This window comes from Nerophis ophidion, linkage group LG08 (genome assembly GCF_033978795.1).
Source record: "Nerophis ophidion isolate RoL-2023_Sa linkage group LG08, RoL_Noph_v1.0, whole genome shotgun sequence".
In the NCBI taxonomy this organism is placed as follows: Eukaryota; Metazoa; Chordata; class Actinopteri; order Syngnathiformes; family Syngnathidae; genus Nerophis; species Nerophis ophidion.
Genome location: NC_084618.1, coordinates 21,664,563 through 21,686,678, shown reverse-complemented (window position 1 = coordinate 21,686,678; position 22,116 = coordinate 21,664,563). Strand labels below are relative to the sequence as shown.

At 39.1% G+C, this 22,116-nt stretch overlaps 1 protein-coding gene across 2 annotated transcripts in view; it reads right to left on the bottom strand.

The window, feature by feature from the left end:
* fibcd1b (fibrinogen C domain containing 1b) overlaps positions 1 to 22,116 on the bottom strand; it is a 364,858-nt gene that overhangs the window by 81,026 nt on the left and 261,716 nt on the right. For both annotated transcript variants that reach the window (XM_061907987.1, XM_061907988.1), the window contains one exon: positions 18,372 to 18,468. In XM_061907987.1, the coding sequence (XP_061763971.1) occupies positions 18,372 to 18,468 (97 nt within the window). The remainder of the gene's footprint in view (positions 1 to 18,371; positions 18,469 to 22,116) is intronic.

The following is a 22,116-nucleotide window of genomic DNA, read 5'->3' as shown; positions in this document are numbered from 1 at the left end:
AAAGGATTCATAAGTAAATCAAGGGTTTGTAAACAAAAATTGGAATTGAAACCATAAAAAGCATTCGTAACTTCAAAATGATTTGTAACTAAATAAAGGATTCATAACCAAATAACTAAATAAAGGATTCAAAACCAAATAAATGGTTCGTAACCAAATACAGGATTTTTAACCCAAAAAACGTGTTTTTTACCCCCCCCCAAAAAACGATTAATAACAAAAACTTCATAAATAAATGAAGGATTCGTAACTCTATAAGGATTTGTAAACATGAAATTGGATTCGTAACCATAAAACGCATTCCTAACTCTAAAAAGGTTAATCATTTAAAAAATATTTGTAACCAAATAAAGGTTTTGTAACAAAAAAAAAAAAAGATCTGCAACAACCCCCCCGCCCCTCAAAAAAGGATTTGTAACTATGAAAATGATTTGGAACCTAAAAAATATTTACAGGAAAAAAATGTAATCATAAATAAATAAAGGATTTGTAACCAAAAAAATAATAATAAAATAATTCACGACTAAATAAATATTTGCAACTAAATAAAGGATTCAAAACATAAAAAGGATTCATAATAAATTAAGGATTTGTAAACCAAAAATTGTAATTGTAACCATAAAAATCATTCGTAACTTAAAAAATGGTCAATCACTGAAATGATTCATAACCAAATAAATGATTTGTAACTAAATAAAGGGTTCAAAACCCAAAAAATATTTACAAGAAAAAATAAAAAAAATTTAAATCATAAATAAATAAAGGAGTCGTAACCAAAAAAAAAAAAAAACTGTGCTTGTACCCTAATGAAAATGATTTTTAACACAAACAAAAAAGATTCACAGCTAAATAAAAGATTCGGAACAAAGAAAGGATTCATAACTAAATGAAGGATTTGTAAACACAACATTCGATTCGTAACCATAAAAAACATTTGTAACTTAAAAATGGTCAATCACTAAAAGGATTTTTAACCAAATAAATTTTTTGTAACTAAATAAAGGGTTCAAAACCAACAAAAGATTTACAATAAAAAAATAAAAAAATAAAATCACAAATAAATAAAGGATTTTTGTAACAAAAAAAAACAGTGTTTGTACCCTAAAAAAAGTATTTTTAACCAAAAAAAGATACACAACTAAATAAAGGATACGGGACTACAAACCCTGTTGGGAAATTGTGTTAGATGTAAAAATAAACAGAATACAATGATTTGCAAATCATTTTCAACCCATATTCTGTTGAATATGCTACAAAGACAACATATTTGATGTTCAAACTCATAAACTTTATTTATTTATTTGCAAATAATAATTAACTTTAAAATTTGATGCCAGCAACACGTGAAAAAGAAGTTGGGAAAAGTGTCAATAAATAATGATAAAGTTGAGGAATGTTCATCACACACTTATTTGGCTAATTGGGAACAGGTGGGTGCCATGATTGGGTATAAAAACAGCTTCCCAAAAAATGCTCAGTCTTTCACAAGAAAGGATGGGGCGAGGTACACCCCTTTGTCCACAACTGCGTGAGCAAATAGTCAAACAGTTTAAGAACAACGTTTCTCAAAGTGCAATTGCAAGAAATTTAGGGATTTCAACATCTACGCTCCATAATATCATCAAAAGGTTCAGAAAATCTGGAGAAATCACTCCACGTAAGCGCCATGGCCGGAAACCAACATTGAATGACCGTGACCTTCGATCCCTCAGACGGCACTGTATCAAAAAACAACATCAATCTCTAAAGGATATCACCACATGGGCTCAGGAACACTTCAGAAAACCACTGTCACTATATACAGTTCATTGCTACATCTGTAAGTGCAAGTTAAAGCTCTACTATGCAAAGCGAAAGCCTACTATCAACAACATCCAGAAACGCCGCCGGCTTCTCTAGGCTCGAGATCATCTAAGATGGACTGATGCAAAGTGGAAAAGTGTTCTGTCGTCTGACGAGTCCACATTTCAATTTTTTTGGGGGGAAATATTCGACATCGTGTCATCCAGACCAAAGGGGAAGTGAACCATCCAGACTGTTATCAACGCAAAGCTCAAAAGCCAGCATCTGTGATGGTATGGGGGTGCATTAGTGCCCAAGGCATGGGTAAGTTACACATCTGTGAAGGCACCATTAAGGCTGAAAGGTACATACAGGTTTTGGAAAAACATATGCTGCCATCTTTTTCAGGAACGCCCCTGCTTATTTCAGCAAGACAATGCCAAGCCACATTCAGCACGTGTTACAACAGGGTGGCTTCTTAAAAAAAGAGTGTGGATACTTTCCTGGCCCGCCTTCAGTCCAGACCTGTCTCCCATCGAAAATTTGTGGCGCATTATGAAGCGTAAAATACAACAGTTGAACGACTGAAGCTCTACATAAAACAAGAATGGGAAAGAATTCCACTTTCAAAGCTTCAACAATTAGTTTCCTCAGTTCCCAAACGTTTATTGAGTGTTGTTAAAAGAAAAGGTGATGTAACACAGTGGTGAACATGCCCTTTCCCAACTACTTTGGCACATGTTGCAGCCATGAAATTCTAAGTTAATTATTATTTGCAAAAACAAAATAAAGTTTATGAGTTTGAACATCAAACATGTTGTCTTTGTAGTGCATTCAACTGAATATGGGTTGAAAAGGATTTGCAAATCATTGTATTCTGTTTCTATTTACATCTAACACAATTTCCCAACTCATTTGTAAAACATGTTCATTTTAGCACAAACCCCTTTAATGCTGATGGGTCGCCACCCTGTTTTGATTTGAGAATCGACATTAGAGCATCTGGTATCAGTGGTGTCGATATTTCCCGGTGGAAAGTGGCTCCGCACTAGCTTTGGCCCTCGCCGATATGACTGGTGTGCATCTCACGTCCTGGGGCTAAAAGCTGCTGTGTATAAAACACGTTTTATTAGGTCTCCGTTCAGGCTTTTATGCAGCTGGCTCATTAAACACTTGAGTAACCACATTAGCATTTTTTGGTTTTTGGGGCTGGATAATGACAATCCATAAGGACTACACATGTTTTTATTTGTCAGTGAATGAAGCGGATTTGTCTCGATTATAGCCGTTAATGTAACTTATTAAGCCTATTTGGGATTGCGAGTTGGAGGGCCGCTTGGTAATAATGGATCTTTAAATGGGGCCTGTGGAGAATTCCGGAGTGCACGATTGTACGACAAACCCCGTTTCCATTTGAGTTGGGAAATTGTGTTAAATGTAAATATAAACAACATACAATGATTTGCAAATCCTTTTCAACCCATATTCAGTTGAATATGCTACAAAGACAACATATTTGATGTTCAAATTCAAATTAGAATTTCATGGCTGCAACACGTGCCAAAGTAGTTGGGAAAGGGCATGTTCACCACTGTGTTACATCACCTTTTCTTTTAACAACACTCAATAAACGTTTGGGAACTGAGGAAACTAATTGTTGAAGCTTTGAAAGTGGAATTCTTTCCCATTCTTGTTTTATGTAGAGCTTCAGTCGTTCAACAGTCCGGGGTCTCCGCTGTCGTATTTTACGCTTCATAATGCGCCACACATTTTCCATGGGAGACAGGTCTGGACTGCAGGCGGGCCAGGAAAGTAACCGCACTCTTTTACTACGAAACCACGCTGTTGTAACACGTGGCTTGGCATTGTCTTGCTGAAATAAGCAGGGGCGTTCTTAGATGGCAGCATATGTTAATCCAAAACCTGTATGTACCTTTCAGCATTAATGGTGCCTTCACAGGTGTGTAAGTTACCCATGCCTTGAGCACTAATGCACCCCCATACAATCACAGATGATGGATTTTGAACTTTGCGTCGATAACAGTCTGGATGGTTCGCTTCCCCTTTGGTCCAGATGACACGATGTCGAATATTTCCAAAAACAATTTGAAATTGGGACTTGTCAGACCACAGAACACTTATCCACTTTGCATCAGTCCGTCTTGGATGATCTCGGGCCCTGAGAAGCCGGCGGCATTTCTGGATGTTGTTGATAAATGGCTTTTGCTTTGCATAGTAGAGCTTTAACTTGCACTTACAGATGTAGCGACAAACCGTATATAGTGACAGTGGTTCTCTGAAGTGTTCCTGAGCCCATGTGGCGATATCCTTTAGAAATTGATGCCGGTTTTTGATACAGTGTCATCTGAGGGATCGAAGGTCATTCAATGTTGCTTACGTGGAGTGATTCCTCCAGATTCTCTTTGATGATATCATGGACCGTAGATGTTGAAATCCCTAAATTACTTTCAATTGCACTTCGAGAAATGTTCTTAAACTGTTTGGTACCGGTACCGGTACCAAAATGTATTTCGACACCTTTCGATTACTGTTTTAAATAGAGGGGACCACAAAAAAATGGCATTATTGGCTTTATTTTAACCCCAAAAAATCTTATGTTACATTAAACATATGTTTATTATTGCAATTAGGTCCTTAAATAAAATAGTGAACATACAAGATAAATTGTCTTTTAGTAGTAAGTAAAAAAATGTATTTAATTCAAATTTTGTCTGCAGTAACATCATTTTCCAATTCTATTATTTTCTAAACATTATGAGGGACAAGCTGTAACAATTAATGTACTTGTTCATTTACTCAATGGGCCAAGTGGTTGGAGTGTCCGCCCTGTGAGTTCAAACCTCGGCCGAGTCATACCAAAGACTATAAAAAAAAAAAGGGACCCGTTACCTCCCTGCTTGGCGCTTGGCAACAAGGGTTGGAATGGTGGGTTAAATCACCAAAAAAAAAAAGATTCCCGAGCGTGGCCACCACTGCTGCTCACTGCTCCCCTCACCTCCCAGGCAGTGAATTAGGAGATGGGTCAAATGCAGAGGTGTGTGACAATCATTGATACATTAACTTTAGCTTAATATATTGTACATATATTATGTGTCAATACAGTATATATTGTGTCATACTGCGGGGTTTGTTCTCCCGGGATGCAAACGGACTATCCCGGACTGGGCGTGAAGGTAGGAACATATTTATTTTTTCAAAAAAAGCGTGCCGTTCACACGAGAAGCTAACAAACTAAAAAACTCAACGCAGGAAAAATAGAAGCTAAACTCTTAACATAAACTATGGCATGGAACAAACAATACATACTGTGGCATGAAAACGGGCAGCACGCACTGTGGCATGAAACGATCAACACAGAGCAGCAAGAACTACGGTATCCTATGAAAATTAGCAACTAAATGGCAAAAACAGGCTTAGGTAATAGTCTCTAAACAGAGCAGGTGCGTGATCCAAACACGAAGCAGGTGGAACTCATGAGTCGTCATGGAAACTAAAACAACCAAAAGTGCACAAAAAACAGGAACGAAGGGAGTCCAAAACTAACAGAACATAACTAAACAAAACATGATCTAGATCGTTATGGATAAGAATCGCGACTCATTCTATTTTTGTTTTTGTTTTTTTGACACCCTGACTGTGTCAAATAGGGATTCCACAAAAACAAATAAATACAGAAACATTTGATTTATGTTGGCCATTCCACCCGATCAGTGCCAGTTACGTTGACAGGAAACAAACTTATAAGTGCGCGACATTTCCTGTAAAATATATATTTTTTAACCAAGACACTGCCCAGATTGCATATTTAATAGATACAATGTAAAAGAAGAAGAAGAAAAAAAGATATCTGTCGCCTGTCCCTGCTTCCTAAAATTAGACTTTATCATGAATGTTTTAAATCCGTCGGAAATGTTTTTCGAACGTTCTTGTGTTGCTCTTATCCCATCTATACTTTAAACCCTTTTTTCTTCAAAAATACATAAATGAATACAATAACAACATTTATTTAAAATACAAACTTGAATCCTGTCTCTGTTTTTTCACCCAGTTCCCCCAACACGGTGGTGCATAAAAACTTGATCCCCACCCCAGAAAACATATATATATACATATACATATGTACATAGATGAAGTTAAAGTACCAATGATTGTCACACACATACTAGATGTGGCAAAATTATTCTCTGCATTTGACCCATCACCCTTGTTCACCCCCTGGGAGGTGAGGGGAGCAGTGGGCAGCAGCGGTGCCGGCGCCCGGGAATCATTTATGGTGATATACACACACATATACATGTAAATATACCCATTCATATATACATATACACATATATACAGTATATACACATACACGCATTTAGATGTGTATGTATGTAGCATATATATATATATATATGAGTGGTCCCTGGTTCAAATCCCACCTAGAACCAAACCTCGTCACGTCCGTTGTGTCCTGAGCAAGACACTTCACCCTTGCTCCTGATGGGTGCTGGTTGGCGCCTTGCATGGCAGCTCCCTCCACCATATATATACATACATACATATGTACAAATATATATATATATATATATATACACACACATATTTATATATATATATATACATATATACATATATATACACACACACACATATATATATATATATATATATATATATATATATACATATATATATATATATATATATATATATATATATATATATATATATATGTTCTTTTTTTGGGAAATGTTTGGATATAATTGAAATCAACAAAACCAGTTTTATTTTAAGTAACACCAATGTAAAAAAAAGTAATGAAATCGACATCTTGAGTGAGTGTGTGGATATCTGGCTAAATCAAGTTATTTCTGCAAAGTGCATTATGGCAGTGGTCCCCAACCACCGGGCTGCAGAAGAATTTTTTATAAAAAAAAAAATAAAAAAAATAATGTATTTATTAAATCAACATAAAAAACACAATATACACTTATAAATAGTGCACCAACCACAAAAAACTCCCTTTTTCATGACAAAAACATCCCTTTTTCATGACGAAGAAGAAAAAAAAAAGAAAAAGAAAAAAAAAAGGACCCCCACCCCCCGCCCGGGCCGCGGGACAAATTATTAAGCGTTGACCGGTCCGCGGATACAAAAAGGTTAGGGACAACTGCATTATGGAACATGATCAAGTCCGACAAAACACAGCTGAAAAATGTCTTCATGCACAACAAACAAGGACTTTCTAATTGTGGCTGGCAGCCATTTTTTTGTCAACTCACGCCGAGGTCGGCGATACTCAAGTCCGCGTCAGATAAGTCTCAGCTTTCCGGCAGTCTTGAACACAGCACGGGCTCCAATCAGCAAGGCTGGATACAGACCAGAAGACCTTTCACAGGAAGGTAAAAGTGTGCAGTAAACTTTCAAAACGCGCTCTGACACTCCCCGCTCGACGTTTCGTTCAATTCCGGGTGGTTGTTTTCCGTCTTGTCTGGTCGCTTTCCCCTCATCCCGAGCCTGGCTGGGGATGTAAATACTCGGCACGGGTAAATAAGAACAAATGAAAAAGACGAGGCGCTAAATGGAAAGAGCTTTAGTTGAAAAGTGCGACGTCAATAACCCCTCGACATTGTGTCACCCCCAATTCCCTCTATTGTCCGCCTTCTGGGGGCCGGTGGGGGTGTCAAAGTGATATTGCGGCGCAGCTTGCACCATAAATCCACCTTGCACAGCTGCGGAGATAAAAGCAAGTAGTTCAAGACGAGAGGCCAAACAAGTTTGCAGCAGGAGCTGTTCACTGCATGCTCGCTGCTCTGCAGTAATAAATCCACGGGCGATCCCATCCATCACGCCTCGGTCACAGATTCATCGAGCTGAACTTTGGTGCGTTTTGTGTGAAAGGCTGTCAATTACATTCTCGCGTCAGCACTATCAAGTCCCACTTCACTGCGAGGGGGGCTGGGGTACAATGTGGTGCCGCGTCTTTCCAGCTGGAAAAATCAGCAATTTGTCAATGGCGGATAACCTTTATTGCTACTTTTTTATTTGTTAATTTTTATTTAGTAATTTTTTTATTTTTGCATTTTATTTTTAATTTGTATTTATTATTACTATTATTTTATTTTTTATTTTTTTTAATTTTTTTTGGCATTTTTTTAATTTTTTAAAATTTATTATTATTTTTTTAATTTTGTATTTTTTTAATTTTGTAAATTTTTATTGTTTGATTTTTAATTTGTTGTTTTTTTGTATTCAATATTGTTATCTTTTCCTTTATTTTATAATTTTTCTATTTTATTTATTTTTTCTGTCCCGTCCAGCTTCTCAGCCAAATCATACTGTTGATGTACTAGATGCCCATATCGGCTGTACAAATGTACTTTACAAAAGAGTTTATTTCGACTTAACAACCCAAAATGATTAAAAACATTAAATAAAAAATCTCTACGTGGTTCTCCATGAACACAATCTCATAAAATAGAGTCTGGAGAAATCACTGCACGTAAGCGATGATATTACGGACCTTGGATCCCTCAGGCGATACTGCATCAAAAAGTGAAATCAGTGTGTAAAGGATATCACCATATGGGCTCGGGAACACTTCAGAAAAAAACACTGTTAAAGTAAAGTGCAAGTTAAAACTTTAATATGCAAAGGCAACGCCCTTTATCAACAACACCCAGAAAAGCTACTGGCTTCTCTGGGCCCGAGTTCGTCTAAGATGGACTGACACAAAATTACACAACGTGCCAACCAATTTCACCATCTACGGTCCGTTATATCATCGAAAGGTTCGGAGAATCTGGAGAAATCACTGCATGTAAGTGATGATATTACGGACCTTGGATCCCTCAGGCGGTACCGCATCAAAAAACAACATCAGTGTGTAAAGGATATCACCACATGGGCTTGGGAACCCTTCAGGAAAAATACTGTCAGTAACTGCAGTTTGTTTGCTACATCTGTAAAGTGCAAGGTAAAACTCTACTATGCAAAGCCAACGCCATTTATCAACAACACCCAGAAAAGCTGCTGGCTTCTCTGGGCCCGAGTTCGTCTAAGATGGATTGACACAAAATTACTCAACGTGCCAACCAATTTCACCATCTACGGTCCGTAATATCATCGAATGTTTCGGAGAATCTGGAGAAATCACTGCATGTAAGTGATGATATTACGGACCTTGGATCCCTCAGGCGGTACCGCATCAAAAACCAACATCAGTGTGTAAAGGATATCACCACATGGGCTTGGGAACCCTTCAGGAAATATACTGTCAGTAACTACAGTTTGTTTGCTACGTCTGTAAAGTGCAAGGTAAAACTCTACTATGCAAAGCCAACGCCATTTATCAACAACACCCAGAAAAGCCGCTGGCTTCTTTGGGCCCGAGTTCGTCTTAGATGGACTGACACAAAATTACACAACATGCCAACCAATTTCACCATCTACGGTCCGTAATATCATCAAAAGGTTCGGAGAATCTGGAGAAATCACTGCAAGTAAGCGATGATATTACGGACCTTCGATCCCTCAGGCGGTACCACATCAAAAAGCGACATCAGTGTGTAAAGGATATCAGCACATGGGCTTGGGAACACTTCAGAAAAAACACTGTCCGTAATTACAGTTGGTCGCTACATCTGTAAAGTGCAAGTTAAAACTCTACTATGCAAAGCCAACGCAATTTATCAACAACACCCAGAAAAGCCGCCGGCTTCACTGGGCTCGAGTTTGTCTAAGATGGACTGACACAAAATTACACAATGTGCCAACCAATTTCACCATCTACGGTCCGTAATATCATCAAAAGGTTCGGAGAATCTGGAGAAATCACTGCACGTAAGCGATGACATTACGGATCTTCGATCCCTCAGGCGGTACCGCATCAAAAAGCGACATCAGTGTGTAAAGGATATCACCACATGGGCTCGGAGACACTTCAGAAAAAAAACTGTTAGTAACTACAGTTGGTAGCTACATCTGTAAAGTGCAAGTTAAAACTCTACTATGCAAAGCCAACGCCATTTATCAACAACACCCAGAAAAGCCGCTGGCTTCACTGGGCTCAAGTTCGTCTAAGATGGACTGACACAAAATTACACAACGTGCCAACCAATTTCACCATCTACGGTCAGTAATACCATCAAAAGGTTCGGAGAATCTGGAGAAATCACTGCACGTAAGCGATGACATTACGGACCTTCGATCCCTCAGGCGGTACCGCATCAAAAAGCGACATCAGTGTATAAAGGATATCACCAAATGGGCTTGGGAACCCTTCAGGAAAAATACTGTCAGTAACTACAGTTTGTTTGCTACATCTGTAAAGTGCAAGGTAAAACTCTACTATGCAAAGCCAACGCCATTTATCAACAACACCCAGAAAAGCCGCTGGCTTCTTTGGGCCCGAGTTGGTCTAAGATGGACTGACACAAAATTACACAACATGCCAACCAATTTCACCATCTACGGTCCGTAATATCATCAAAAGGTTCGGAGAATCTGGAGAAATCACTGCATGTAAGTGATGATATTACGGACCTTCCATCCCTCAGGCGGTACCGCATCAAAAACCAACATCAGTATGTAAAGGATATCACCACATGGGGTTGGGAACCCTTCAGGAAAAATACTGTCAGTAACTACAGTTTGTTTGCTACATCTGTAAAGTCCAAGGTAAAACTCTACTATGCAAAGCCAACGCCATTTATCAACAACACCCAGAAAGGCCGCCAGCTTCGCTGGACCTAAACTCATCTAAAATGGACTGACACAAAGTGGAAGAGTGTTCTGTGGTCTGACGAGTCCACATTTCAAATTGTTTTTGGAAACTGTGGACAAAGAGGAAAAGAACCATCATAATTATTCTAGGGTCAAAGTTCAAAAGCCAGCATCTGTGATGGTATGGGGGTGCATTAGTGCCCAAGACATGGGTAACTTACACATCTGTGAAGGCACCATTAATGCTGAAAGGTACATACAGGTTTTGGAGAAACACATGTTGCCATCCAAGCAACGTTATCATGGACGCCCCCTGCTTATTTCAGCAAGACAATGCCCAGCCACGTGTTACAACAGCGTGGCTTCGAAGAGTGCGGGTACTAGACTGGCGTGCCTGTAGTCCAGACCTGTCTCAGATTGAAAATGTGTGGCGCATTATGAAGCCCAAAACCGGACTGTTGAACAACTTAAGGATTTGCAAATCATTGTATTCTGTTTTTATTTGCAAATTACACAACGTGTCAACTTCACTGGTTTTTAAGTTTTGTACAAGATGGCGGCAACCTTTTTCCTCAGGAAGAAGGCAGTGATGGCAACGTTTAAAAGAGCAACGTGAAGAGCAAAGAAGGGAAATAAGGACGTGGTCTCCAAAAAACGGTGGTGAACACGGCTGAGCGATATTAGTCCGGAGGCGGTAGCTGCACGCAGAAAAGTTCCTCTGCAGACCGCAGGCGAGCCTGAATCCATTTTTCATATTTTGCCCGGAGGGCAATCGATGACGGGGGTGACGAGACAATAGCAGACCCCGAGTGAGAAACAAAAGCCGAGGAAAAAGGAAAGTCGCCCCGCTGCCTCGTTCAGGTTCTCTTCAAAGGTCGGGTTTTTTTCTCTCTCTTTGCACAAGTTCTTTCACAGATCTGCCCGGATACTCCGTTTTTCTTCTTCTTCTTGTTTATTTTCCTGGTAGTGGCCTCGGATCTACAGAGAGAGACTGACTGGCTTACACGATAACAACAAAGGCCACTGAAGCGCCGTCATGCACGGCTTGTCAAACTCATCTAAGGCACAGAACGCTGCTGAGGAGAGAAATACAAGCCTGGACTCACTTGAACAGTTTTTTTTTTTTAATCCAAACACCTTTTTGTAAAGGATTGAGACTCCACATGCTTACACGAGTGATCTGTTCTTCGGTTTTCAACTGGACGGTGGTAAGTAGTCTGTTCAGAATAATCACATTTATATTATCATTTAACTTTAGTTACAGTTATTAGCTATTGTGCTTAAGCTGCACGTTTTCTATCTGTGCAAGGACAAAAAACTTGTTGTCCGAGGGGTGGCCTGTGTTTTGGACCTCAACGGAGATAAGACGACAGCACGCAGACGAAGCAGAGGCAAGGCGAAATCACAAGGCCCCTCCCAGCACATTCCGTCACGTATTGTGCGTCCTGGACCTGCTTTGCATGATGTATGTGGCCACTCCTTTTAGAGACGGCCTCAGTGGGAAAAATCCTGAATAAATAGAGGGCCGCGGGAGCTGTGCCTTAGAGCGGTAGGGCGAGACTGTGACTAAGTGTGCAGCGCCATGCGTTCTCCTCATGAGCTAAATTAAACTGTCTCTGCATGATTCCTTGCTTCTTGTCTGTTTAATAAATATCATCAGTGTTTGAACCTGACAAATGGTAATTCCTGTATTAGCATTACTGTTATTTAGGGGCGATAAGGCGTAATGGGTTGCATATTCGCGCCCCGTCCCATGACATCTGAATCGCTGCTGTTGTGTCCTTGGGCAAGACACTTCACCCTTGCCCCCGGTGCCGCTCACACTGGTGAATGAATGAATGATGAATGACTGATAGGTGGTGGTCGGAGGGACCGTAGGCGCAAACTGTTAGCCTCGCTCCCGTCAGTCTACCCCAGGGCAGAAAAATGTAGCTTACCACCACCAGGTGTGAATGAATGATGGGTTCCCACTTCTCTGTGAGCGCTTTGAGTATCTAATAATAGAAAAGCGCCTTATAAAATGTAATCCATTATAATTATTACTATTGTGAAGTGAATTGAAGTGAATTATATTTATATAGCGCTTTTCTCTAGTGACTCAAAGCGCTTTTACATGGTGAAACCCAATATCTAAGTTAAATTTAAAGCAGTGTGGGTGGCACTGGGAGCACTTGGGTAAAGTGTCTTGCCCAAGGACACAACGGCCGTGACTAGGATGGCGGAAGCGGGGATCGACCCTGGACCGCTCTACCAACCGAGCTATACGGTAATGAACCCCAAGATGCGGAGATGGCAGGCATTGCGCAGGAAAACAAGATTTTATTAGGACAACAGGAACCAGGAACCAGGAGACAGGAAAGCAATAATTGAGCCCTGATTGGAGGGCGAGGCAGGCATAAATAGGTGTGGGGAAACAGCACTCAGGGAGCCAAGCAAGAAATGGTACCAAAATAAGAGCGCTGACAGGAAATAATCACAAACTAAGGAAACACGACCCAGCTTGAATGTGACAGATGGTCAAAAAACTAATTTGTCTTGGATCTCTTTGTTACTGATTTTTTGCTACATGAAATATGACTTTAATAGGATAACAGGAACCAGGAGACAGCAAAGCAATTATCAAGCCCTGACTGGTGGGCGAGGCAGGCATAAATAAGTGTGGCCAGGCTGCCAAGCAGCAGCAGGTGAGGGTAAACAGCTCTCAGGGAGCCAAGCCGGAAATGGTACCAAAACAAGAGCGCTGACAGGAAGTAAACACAAACTAAGGAAACACGACCCCATGTGAATGGTCACAAAACTAATCGGTCTTGGATCTCTTTGTTTCTGATTTTTTGCCACATGAAATATGACTTTAATAGGATAACAGGAACCAGGAAACAGGAGACAGGAAAGCAATCATCGAGCCCTGACTGGAGGGCGAGGCAGGCATAAAAAGGGGTGGGGAAACAGCACTCAGGGAGCCAAGCAGGGGAAATGGTACCAAAATAAGAGCGCTGACAGGAAATAAACACAAACTAAGGAAACATGACCCAGCTTGAATGTGACAGATACTCCAAAAACTAAACAGTCTTTGATCTCTTTGTTGCTGTTTTTTTGCAACATGAAATACGACTTTAATAGGATAACAGGAACCAGGAAAAGGGAGACAGTAAAGCAATAATTGAGCCCTGATTGGAGGGCGAGGCAGGCATAAATAGGTGTGGAAAAACAAAACTCTGGGAGCCAAGCGGGAAATGGTACCAAAATAAGAGCGCTGACAGGAAATAAAAACAAACTAAGGAAACATGACCCAGCTTGAATGTGACAGATAGTCAAAAAACTAAACGGTCTTTGATCTCTTTGTTGCTGTTTTTTTGCAACATGAAATACGACTTTAACAGGATAACAGGAACCAGGAAAAGGGAGACAGTAAAGCAATAATTGAGCCCTGATTGGAGGGCGAGGCAGGCATAAATAGGTGTAGGGAAACAGCACTCAGGGAGCCAAGCGGGAAATGGTACCAAAATAAGAGCGCTGACAGGAAATAAACACAAACTAAGGAAACACGACCCGGCGTGAATGTGATGGGTAGTCAAAAACTAATCTGTCTTGGATCTCTTTGTTACTGATTTTTTGCCGCATGAAATATGACTTTAATAGGATAATAGGAACCAGGAAACAGGAGACAGGGAAGCAATCATCGAGCCCTGACTGGAGGGCGAGGCAGGCATAAATAAGTGTGGCCAGGCTGCCAAGCAGCAGCAGGTGAGGGTAAACAGCACTCAGGGAGCCAAGCCGGAAATGTACCAAAATAAGAGCGCTGACAGAAAGTAAACACAAACTAAGGAAACACGACCCGATGTGAATGGTCACAAAACTAATCGGTCTTGGATCTCTTTGTTGCTGTTTTTTTGCCACATGAAATATGACTTTAATAGGGTAACAGGAACCAGGAAACAGGAGACAGGAAAGCAATCATCGAGCCCTGATTGGAGGGCGAGGCAGGCATAAATAGGTGTAGGGAAACAGCACTCAGGGAGCCAAGCTGGAAATGGTACCAAAACAAGAGCGCTGACACGAAGTAAACACAAACTAAGAAAACACGACCCAGCGTGAATGTGACGGATAGTCAAAAACTAATTTGTCTTGGATCTCTTTGTTACTGATTTTTTGCCACATGAAATATAACTTTAATAGGATAAAAGGAACCAGGAAACAGGAGACAGGGAAGCAATCATCGAGCCCTGACTGGAGGGCGAGGCAGGCATAAATAAGTGTGGCCAGGCTGCCAAGCAGCAGCAGGTGAGGGTAAACAGCACTCAGGGAGCCAAGCCGGAAATGGTACCAAAACAAGAGCGCTGACAGGAAGTAAACACAAACCAAGGAAACACGACCTGATGTGAATGGTGACAAAACTAATCGGTCTTGGATCTCTTTGTTACTGATTTTTTGCCACATGAAATATGACTTTAACAGGATAACAGGAATCAGGAAACAGGAGACAGGAAAGCAATCATCGAGCCCTGACTGGAGGGCGAGGCAGGCATAAAAAGGTGTGGGGAAACAGCACTCAGGGAGCCAAGCAGGAAATGGTACCAAAATAAGAGCGCTGACAGGAAATAAACCCAAACTAAGAAAACACGACCCGGGGCGAATGTGTCACAAAACTAATCTGTCTTGGATCTCTTTGTTTCTGATTTTTTGCCGGATGAAATATGACTTTAATAGGATAACAGGAACCAGGAAACCGGAGACAGGAAAGCAATCATTGAGCCCTGACTGGAGGGCGAGGCAGGCATACATAAATGTGGCCAGGCTGCCAAGCAGCAGCAGGTGAGGGTAAACAGCACTCAGGGAGCCAAGCCGGAAATGGTACCAAAATAAGAGCGCTGACAGGAAGTAAACACAAACTTTATCCGCAACACAACTTACCTTCACATTGTTTTGGTATTCATTCAGCGTGTTGACAATACCAGTCAATACAAAGTTGTATGTTTTGACCATAGTTTGACCCTGGAACTGATTATTTCATGCCCATTGTTTTTATTGTATTTTATGGGGACTATGTTTTCCTTCTCAAAATGAAGAATGTCCTCGGTCTCGACAAGGTGCCGGCGCCCCTTTGCCGTTATCTCCCACGGCACACGCTGCCTTGCAAACATTAGTCCGCCCCGCATAGCAAGATGAACTCCCCGCCAAAGTGCGGGTGCTTTTTGTCTGAAGTACAGATTGAGGAGGACATCTCCCGTCCAGGACCTTGACCGTGACCGAGCACTTGTGTGTGTGTGTGTGCTGCATCGAAACAAACGTCTTCAGGCTCCATTTAGTCCGGCAGACTGATGCGGAGCTGAGATGGGGAGCGTTCAAAGACACACACAACTGTGAAAGCTCATTAAAAAGGCTGACGCCGAAGCCAAATTTCCCGAGGAAACAACGTCTCAGCAAGGCTCAGGTTTTTTTTTTTTTTTTTTGGACGGCTGTTTTTCCCGAGCAAAATTACCACTTTGGCACTAAACAAGGTTGTCTCATGAGCAGCTGTGAAGTTTAGAAGGTAAGTTGTTCTTTTTTTTCTTTACAGAGCAACCTTGTCTGAATGGTATTTAGCCAACTTTGAGGAAAGTCACAAGTTCAACTCCACTTTCACCTTGAATCATGAAGTCAATGTCGGGAATACAACCAGTTTTTACCAGTGATGTTGTTGTTTTTTTAATACCGTTTTACTTCCTTTCCAGAGACATTGAACTAAACTGACAACAAATAGCGTGAGGCTCCGTTTGAGAAAAAACCTCCACAGCAAAGCACATATAAATAATACAACATACATCTTGAGATACCGAGCAACAGGGGGGAGGGAGTGCGGGGCCATGGTGGCCGGCCGCAGCTCTCAGGCACTGCCCATTTGTCCATCATCCCTATGGGATTTGCGTCGAGGGCTTTGGATTGACTGAACAAATACAAAACGGTTCCCGACCCCTGAAATAGTGTAAGGCTCCGTTTGAGAAAAAACCTCCACAGCAAAGCACATATAAATAATACAACATACATCTTGACATACCGAGCAACAGGCGGAAGGGAGTGCGGGGCCATGGTGGCCAGCCGCAGCTCTCAGGCGCTGCCCATTTGTCCATTATCCCTATGGGATTTGCGTCGAGGGCTTTGGATTGACTGAACAATATCCAGTGTTGTGGTATTTCAGTGAACTGGAATCCAGTGTGCTGTGGGGTCCGATTGTAGTGAATCATACATTGAGACATTGAACTGCACAGACAACAAATAGTGTGAGGCCCCGTTTACACTAAGCCGAAAAAGGTTATCCAGGGTAAATCACGCCCAACCTTATCTGTGTCCACACCCAACAATGCCACCGTTTAAGACCCCTGCACCCGCCGTCCGCCGGCGCAACGCGACCTAGTATATATCCGCGGGAAATGCGCATGCCATAGTGTTGCTTTGTGTGCATTTCTTAAATATAACTTGTTGTGGTATTTCAATGAACTCTAGCCTTTAAATAGAATTTTAGACCAGTTGATCTGCCGTTTCTTTTCTTCCACTATGGACTGGACTCTCACTATTACATTAGATTCACTATGGACTGGACTTTCACAATATTATGTCAGACCCACTAGACGTCCATTGCATCCGGTCTCCCCTAGAGGGAGGGGGGGGGGGGAGGGGGTGGTTACCCACGTTTGCGGTCCTCTCCAAAGTTTCTCATAGTCATTTCTTAAATATAACTTGTTGTGGTATTTCAATGAACTCTAGCCTTTAAATAGACTTTTAGACCAGTTGATCTGCCGTTTATTTTCTTCCACCATGGACTGGACTCTCACTATTACATTAGATCCACTATGGACTGGACTTTCACAATATTATGTCGGACCCACTCGACGTCCATTGCATCCGGTCTCCCCTAGAGGGAGGGGGTGTGGGGGGTAGGGGTGTGGTTACCCACATTTGCGGTCCTCTCCAAGGTTTCTCATAGTCATTCTCATCAACGTCCCACTGGGTTGTGAGTTTTTCCTTGCCCTTGTGTGGGCACTGAACCTTGGATGTCCATGTGGCTTTTGCAGCCCTTTGAGACACTTGTGATTTAGGGCTATATAAATAAACATTGATTGATTGATTGATTGACTGAAATTGTTCCACACAGTAGCCCTGCGATGAGGTGGCGACTTGTCCAGGGTGTACTCCGCCTTCCGCCCAATAGTAGCTGAGATAGGCACTAGCGCCCCCCGCGACCCCAAAGGGTAGAAAATGTATGGATGGATGGATGTTCCACACAATAACTCAATTCCAAATGATGGAAACGATGGAAAGGACAATGCAGCTATACAATAGACCAAATATACGTAATATTTACATAATATTTGTACAGTATAGGATATATACTGATATATTATATTTAATGTTTCAAAATCCAGTCCGGTAATTCATTACAGTCACAGCAGGTGACTTCCTCTTCCAACATGACTGCGCAAGGTCCATAAAGACATGGATGTGGATGAACTTGACTGGCCTGCACAGAGTCCTGACCTTAACCCAAAAGAACCCCTTTAGGATGAATTAGAGCGAAGACTGAGAGCCAGGCATTCTCGACCAATATTACCAATGGAAGAATGGTGGAAAATTCCTATAAACACACCCCGCAACCTTGTGGACAGCCTTGTCAGAAGAGCTGCAAAAGGTTCGTCATATTGAACCCTATGGGTTAGGACTTCAAGTTCTAAGTGAGTCAAGACAGCGACCAGCGACCCGATAAGTCCTAAAGACAAGGAGGTGATTTAGTATTACCTGCTCACTCCTACTCCTTAATGCTTTGGTCACCCACAGGATTCTCACAGGAATGAGGCAACAAAACTTCACCGCGTGTGGTCGCCACTTACCGAGCCAGTGTTCGCCGGTGATCTTCCCGAATCCCTCGCGGTAGGACTCCCAGGCCCTGAAGAAGTTGACGGAGCCGTTCTCCCGGCGCTGGATCACCTACACAGGCGGGAGACACGGTACAGGAGGTCAGCATCGCATGGAGAGCAGGCGTTTCAATAAATAAAAACAATTGACAGTATTATTAACAGTCTTTTAACAGTCTTTTTTAGCAAACTTTTCAACAGTCTTCAGAGTAGTCTTTTTAACAGTCTTTTTAGCAGTCTTTTTAGCAATTAAAAAAAAAATTAACAGTCTTATTAGTAGTCTTTTTAGCAGTCTTTTAACAGTCTTTTTTAGCAAACTTTTTAACAGTCTTCATAGTAGTCTTTTTTACAGTCTTTTTAGCAGTCTTTTTAGCAATTAAAAAAAAAATTAACAGTCTTATTAGTAGTCTTTTTAGCAGTCTTTTAACAGTCTTTTTAACAGTCTTTATAGCAGTCTTTTTAGCAGTCTTTTTAGCAATCTTTTTAAGTCTTTTTAACAGTCTTTTTAACAGTCTTCATAGCAGTCTTTTTAGCAATCTTTTTAACAGTCTTTTTAGCAGTCTTTTTAACAATCTTTTTAACAAACTTTTTAACAGTCTTTTTAACAGTTTTTTTAACAGTCTTCATAGCAGTCTTTTTAGCAATCTTTTTAACAGTATTTTTAACAATCTATTCGACAGTCTTTTTAACAGTCTTTTAAACAGTCTTCATTGTAGTCTTTTTAACAGTATTTTTTTTTTTTTAGCAATTTTTAACAGTTTTATTAGCAGTCTTTTTAGCAATCTTTTTTAGCAGTCTTTTTTAGCAATCTTTTTTAGCAATCTTTTTAGCAGTCTTTTTAACAATCTTTTTAACAAACTTTTTAACAGTCTTTTTAACAGTTTTTTTTAACAGTCTTCATAGCAGTCTTTTTAGCAATCTTTTTAACAGTATTTTTAACAATCTATTCGACAGTCTTTTTAACAGTCTTTTAAACAGTCTTCATTGTAGTCTTTTTAACAGTATTTTTTTTTTTTTAGCAATTTTTAACAGTTTTATTAGCAGTCTTTTTAGCAGTCTTTTTTAGCAGTCTTTTTTAGCAATCTTTTTTAGCAATCTTTTTAGCAGTCTTTTTAACAAACTTTTTAACAGTCTTTTTAACAGTCTTTATAGCAGTCTTTTTAGCAATCTTTTTAAGTCTTTTTAACAGTCTTCATTGCAGTCTTTTTAACAGTCTTTTTAGCAGTCTTTTTAACAATCTTTTGAAGTATTTTAACAGTCTTCATAGCAGTCTTTTTAGCAATCTTTTTAACAGTATTTTTAACAATCTATTTGACAGTCTTTTTAACAGTCTTTTAAACTGTCTTCATAGTAGTCTTTTTAACAGTATTTTCTTTTTTTTAGCAATTTTTAACAGTTTTATTAGCAGTCTTTTTAGCAATCTTTTTAACAGTCTTTTTAGCATACTTCTTAGCAATCATTTTAACAGTCTTTCAACAGTCTTCATAGTAGTCTTTCTACCAGTCTTTCTAGCAGTCTTTTTAACAATAAATTTTTTAAAAAAAATTAACAGTCTTAGTAGCAGTCTTTTAACAATCTTTTTAGCAATCTTTACCAGTGTTATTAGCAGCCTTTTTAGCAATGTTTTTAACAGTATTTTTAACAGTCTTCATAGCAGTCTTTTTAGCAATCTTTTTAACAGTCTTTTTAGCAATCTTTTTAACAATCTTTTTAACAGTCTTTTTAGCAGTCTTTTAAACAGTCTTCATAGTAGTCTTTTTAACAGTCTTCATTGCAGTCTTTTTAACAGTATTTTTTACCAACAGCCTTTTTAGCAATCTTTTTAGCAGTCTTTTTAGCAATCATTTTAACAGTCTTTTAACAATCTTCATAGTAGTCTTTCTACCAGTCTTTCTAGCAGTCTTTTTAACAATCTTCATTGCAGTCTTTTTAACAGTATTTTTTACCAACAGTCTTTTTAGCAATCTTTTTAGCAGTCTTTTTAGCAGTCTTTTTAGCAATAATTTTAACAGTCTTTTAAACAGTCTTCATAGTAGTCTTTTTAACAGTCTTCATTGCAGTCTTTTTAACAGTATTTTTTACCAACAGTCTTATTAGTAGTCTTTTTAGCAGTCTTTTAACAATCTTTTTAACAGTCTTATCAGCAGTCTTTTTAACAGTATTTTTTAGCAATCTTTACCAGTGTTATTAGCAGCCTTTTTTAGCAATGTTTTTAACAGTATTTTTAACAGTCTTCATAGCAGTCTTTTTAGCAATCTTTTTAACAGTCTTTTTAGCAATCTTTTTAACAATCTTTTTAACAGTCTTTTTAACAGTCTTTTAAAGTCTTCATAGTAGTCTTTTTAACAGTCTTCATTGCAGTCTTTTTAACAATATTTTTTACCAACAGTCTTTTTAAGTCTGTTTAACAGTCTTTTTAGCAGTCTTTTTAACAGTCTTCATAGCAGTCTTTTTAGCACTCTTTTTAACAGTATTTTTAACAATCTATTTGACAGTCTTTTTAACAGTCTTTTAAACAGTCTTCATAGTAGTCTTTTTAACAGTATTTTTTTTTTAGCAATTTTTAACAATTTTATTAGCAGTCTTTTTAGCAGTCTTTTTTAGCAATCTTTTTAACAGTCTTTTTAGCAGTCTTTTTAGCAATCATTTTAACAGTCTTTTAACAGTCTTCATAGTAGTCTTTCTACCAGTCTTTTTAGCAGTCTTTTTAACAATAAAAACATGTAAAAAAATTAACAGTCTCATTAGCAGTCTTTTTAGCAGTCTTTTAACAATCTTTTTAACAGTCTTATCAGCAGTCTTTTTAACAGTATTTTTAGCAATCTTTACCAGTGTTATTAGCAGCCTTTTTGGCAATGTTTTTAACAGTCTTTTAAACAGTCTTTTAAACAGTCTTCATAGTAGTCTTTTTAACAGTCTTCATTGCAGTCTTTTTAACAGTATTTTTTAGCAACAGTCTTTTTAAGTCTTCATAGCAGCCTTTTTAGCAGTCTTTTTAACAGTCTGTTTAACAGTCTTTTTAACAGTCTTTTTAGCAATAATTTCAACAGTCTTTTTAACAGTCTTCGTAGTAGTCTTTCTACCAGTCTTTCTAGCAGTCTTTTTAACAATAACATTTTTAAAAAAAATTTACAGTCTTATTAGCAGTCTTTTTAGCAGTCTTTTAACAATCTTTTTAACAGTCTTATCAGCAGTCTTTTTAACAGTATTTTTTAGCAATCTTTACCAGTGTTATTAGCAGCCTTTTTAGCAATGTTTTTAACAGTATTTTTAACAGTCTTCATAGCAGTCTTTTTAGCAATCTTTTTAACAGTCTTTTTAGCAATCTTTTTAACAATCTTTTTAACAGTCTTCATAGTAGTCTTTTTAACAGTCTTCATTGCAGTCTTTTTAACAATATTTTTTACCAACAGTCTTTTTAAGTCTTTTTAACAGTCTTTTTAGCAGTCTTTTTAGCAGTCTTTTTAACAGTCTTCATAGCAGTCTTTTTAGCACTCTTTTTTAACAGTATTTTAACAATCTATTTGACAGTCTTTTTAACAGTCTTTTAAACAGTCTTCATAGTAGTCTTTTTAACAGTATTTTTTTTTTTTTAGCAATTTTTAACAGTTTTATTAGCAGTCTTTTTAGCAGTCTTTTTTAGCAATCTTTTTAACAGTCTTTTTAGGAGTCTTTTTAGCAATCATTTTAACAGTCTTTTAACAGTCTTCATAGTAGTCTT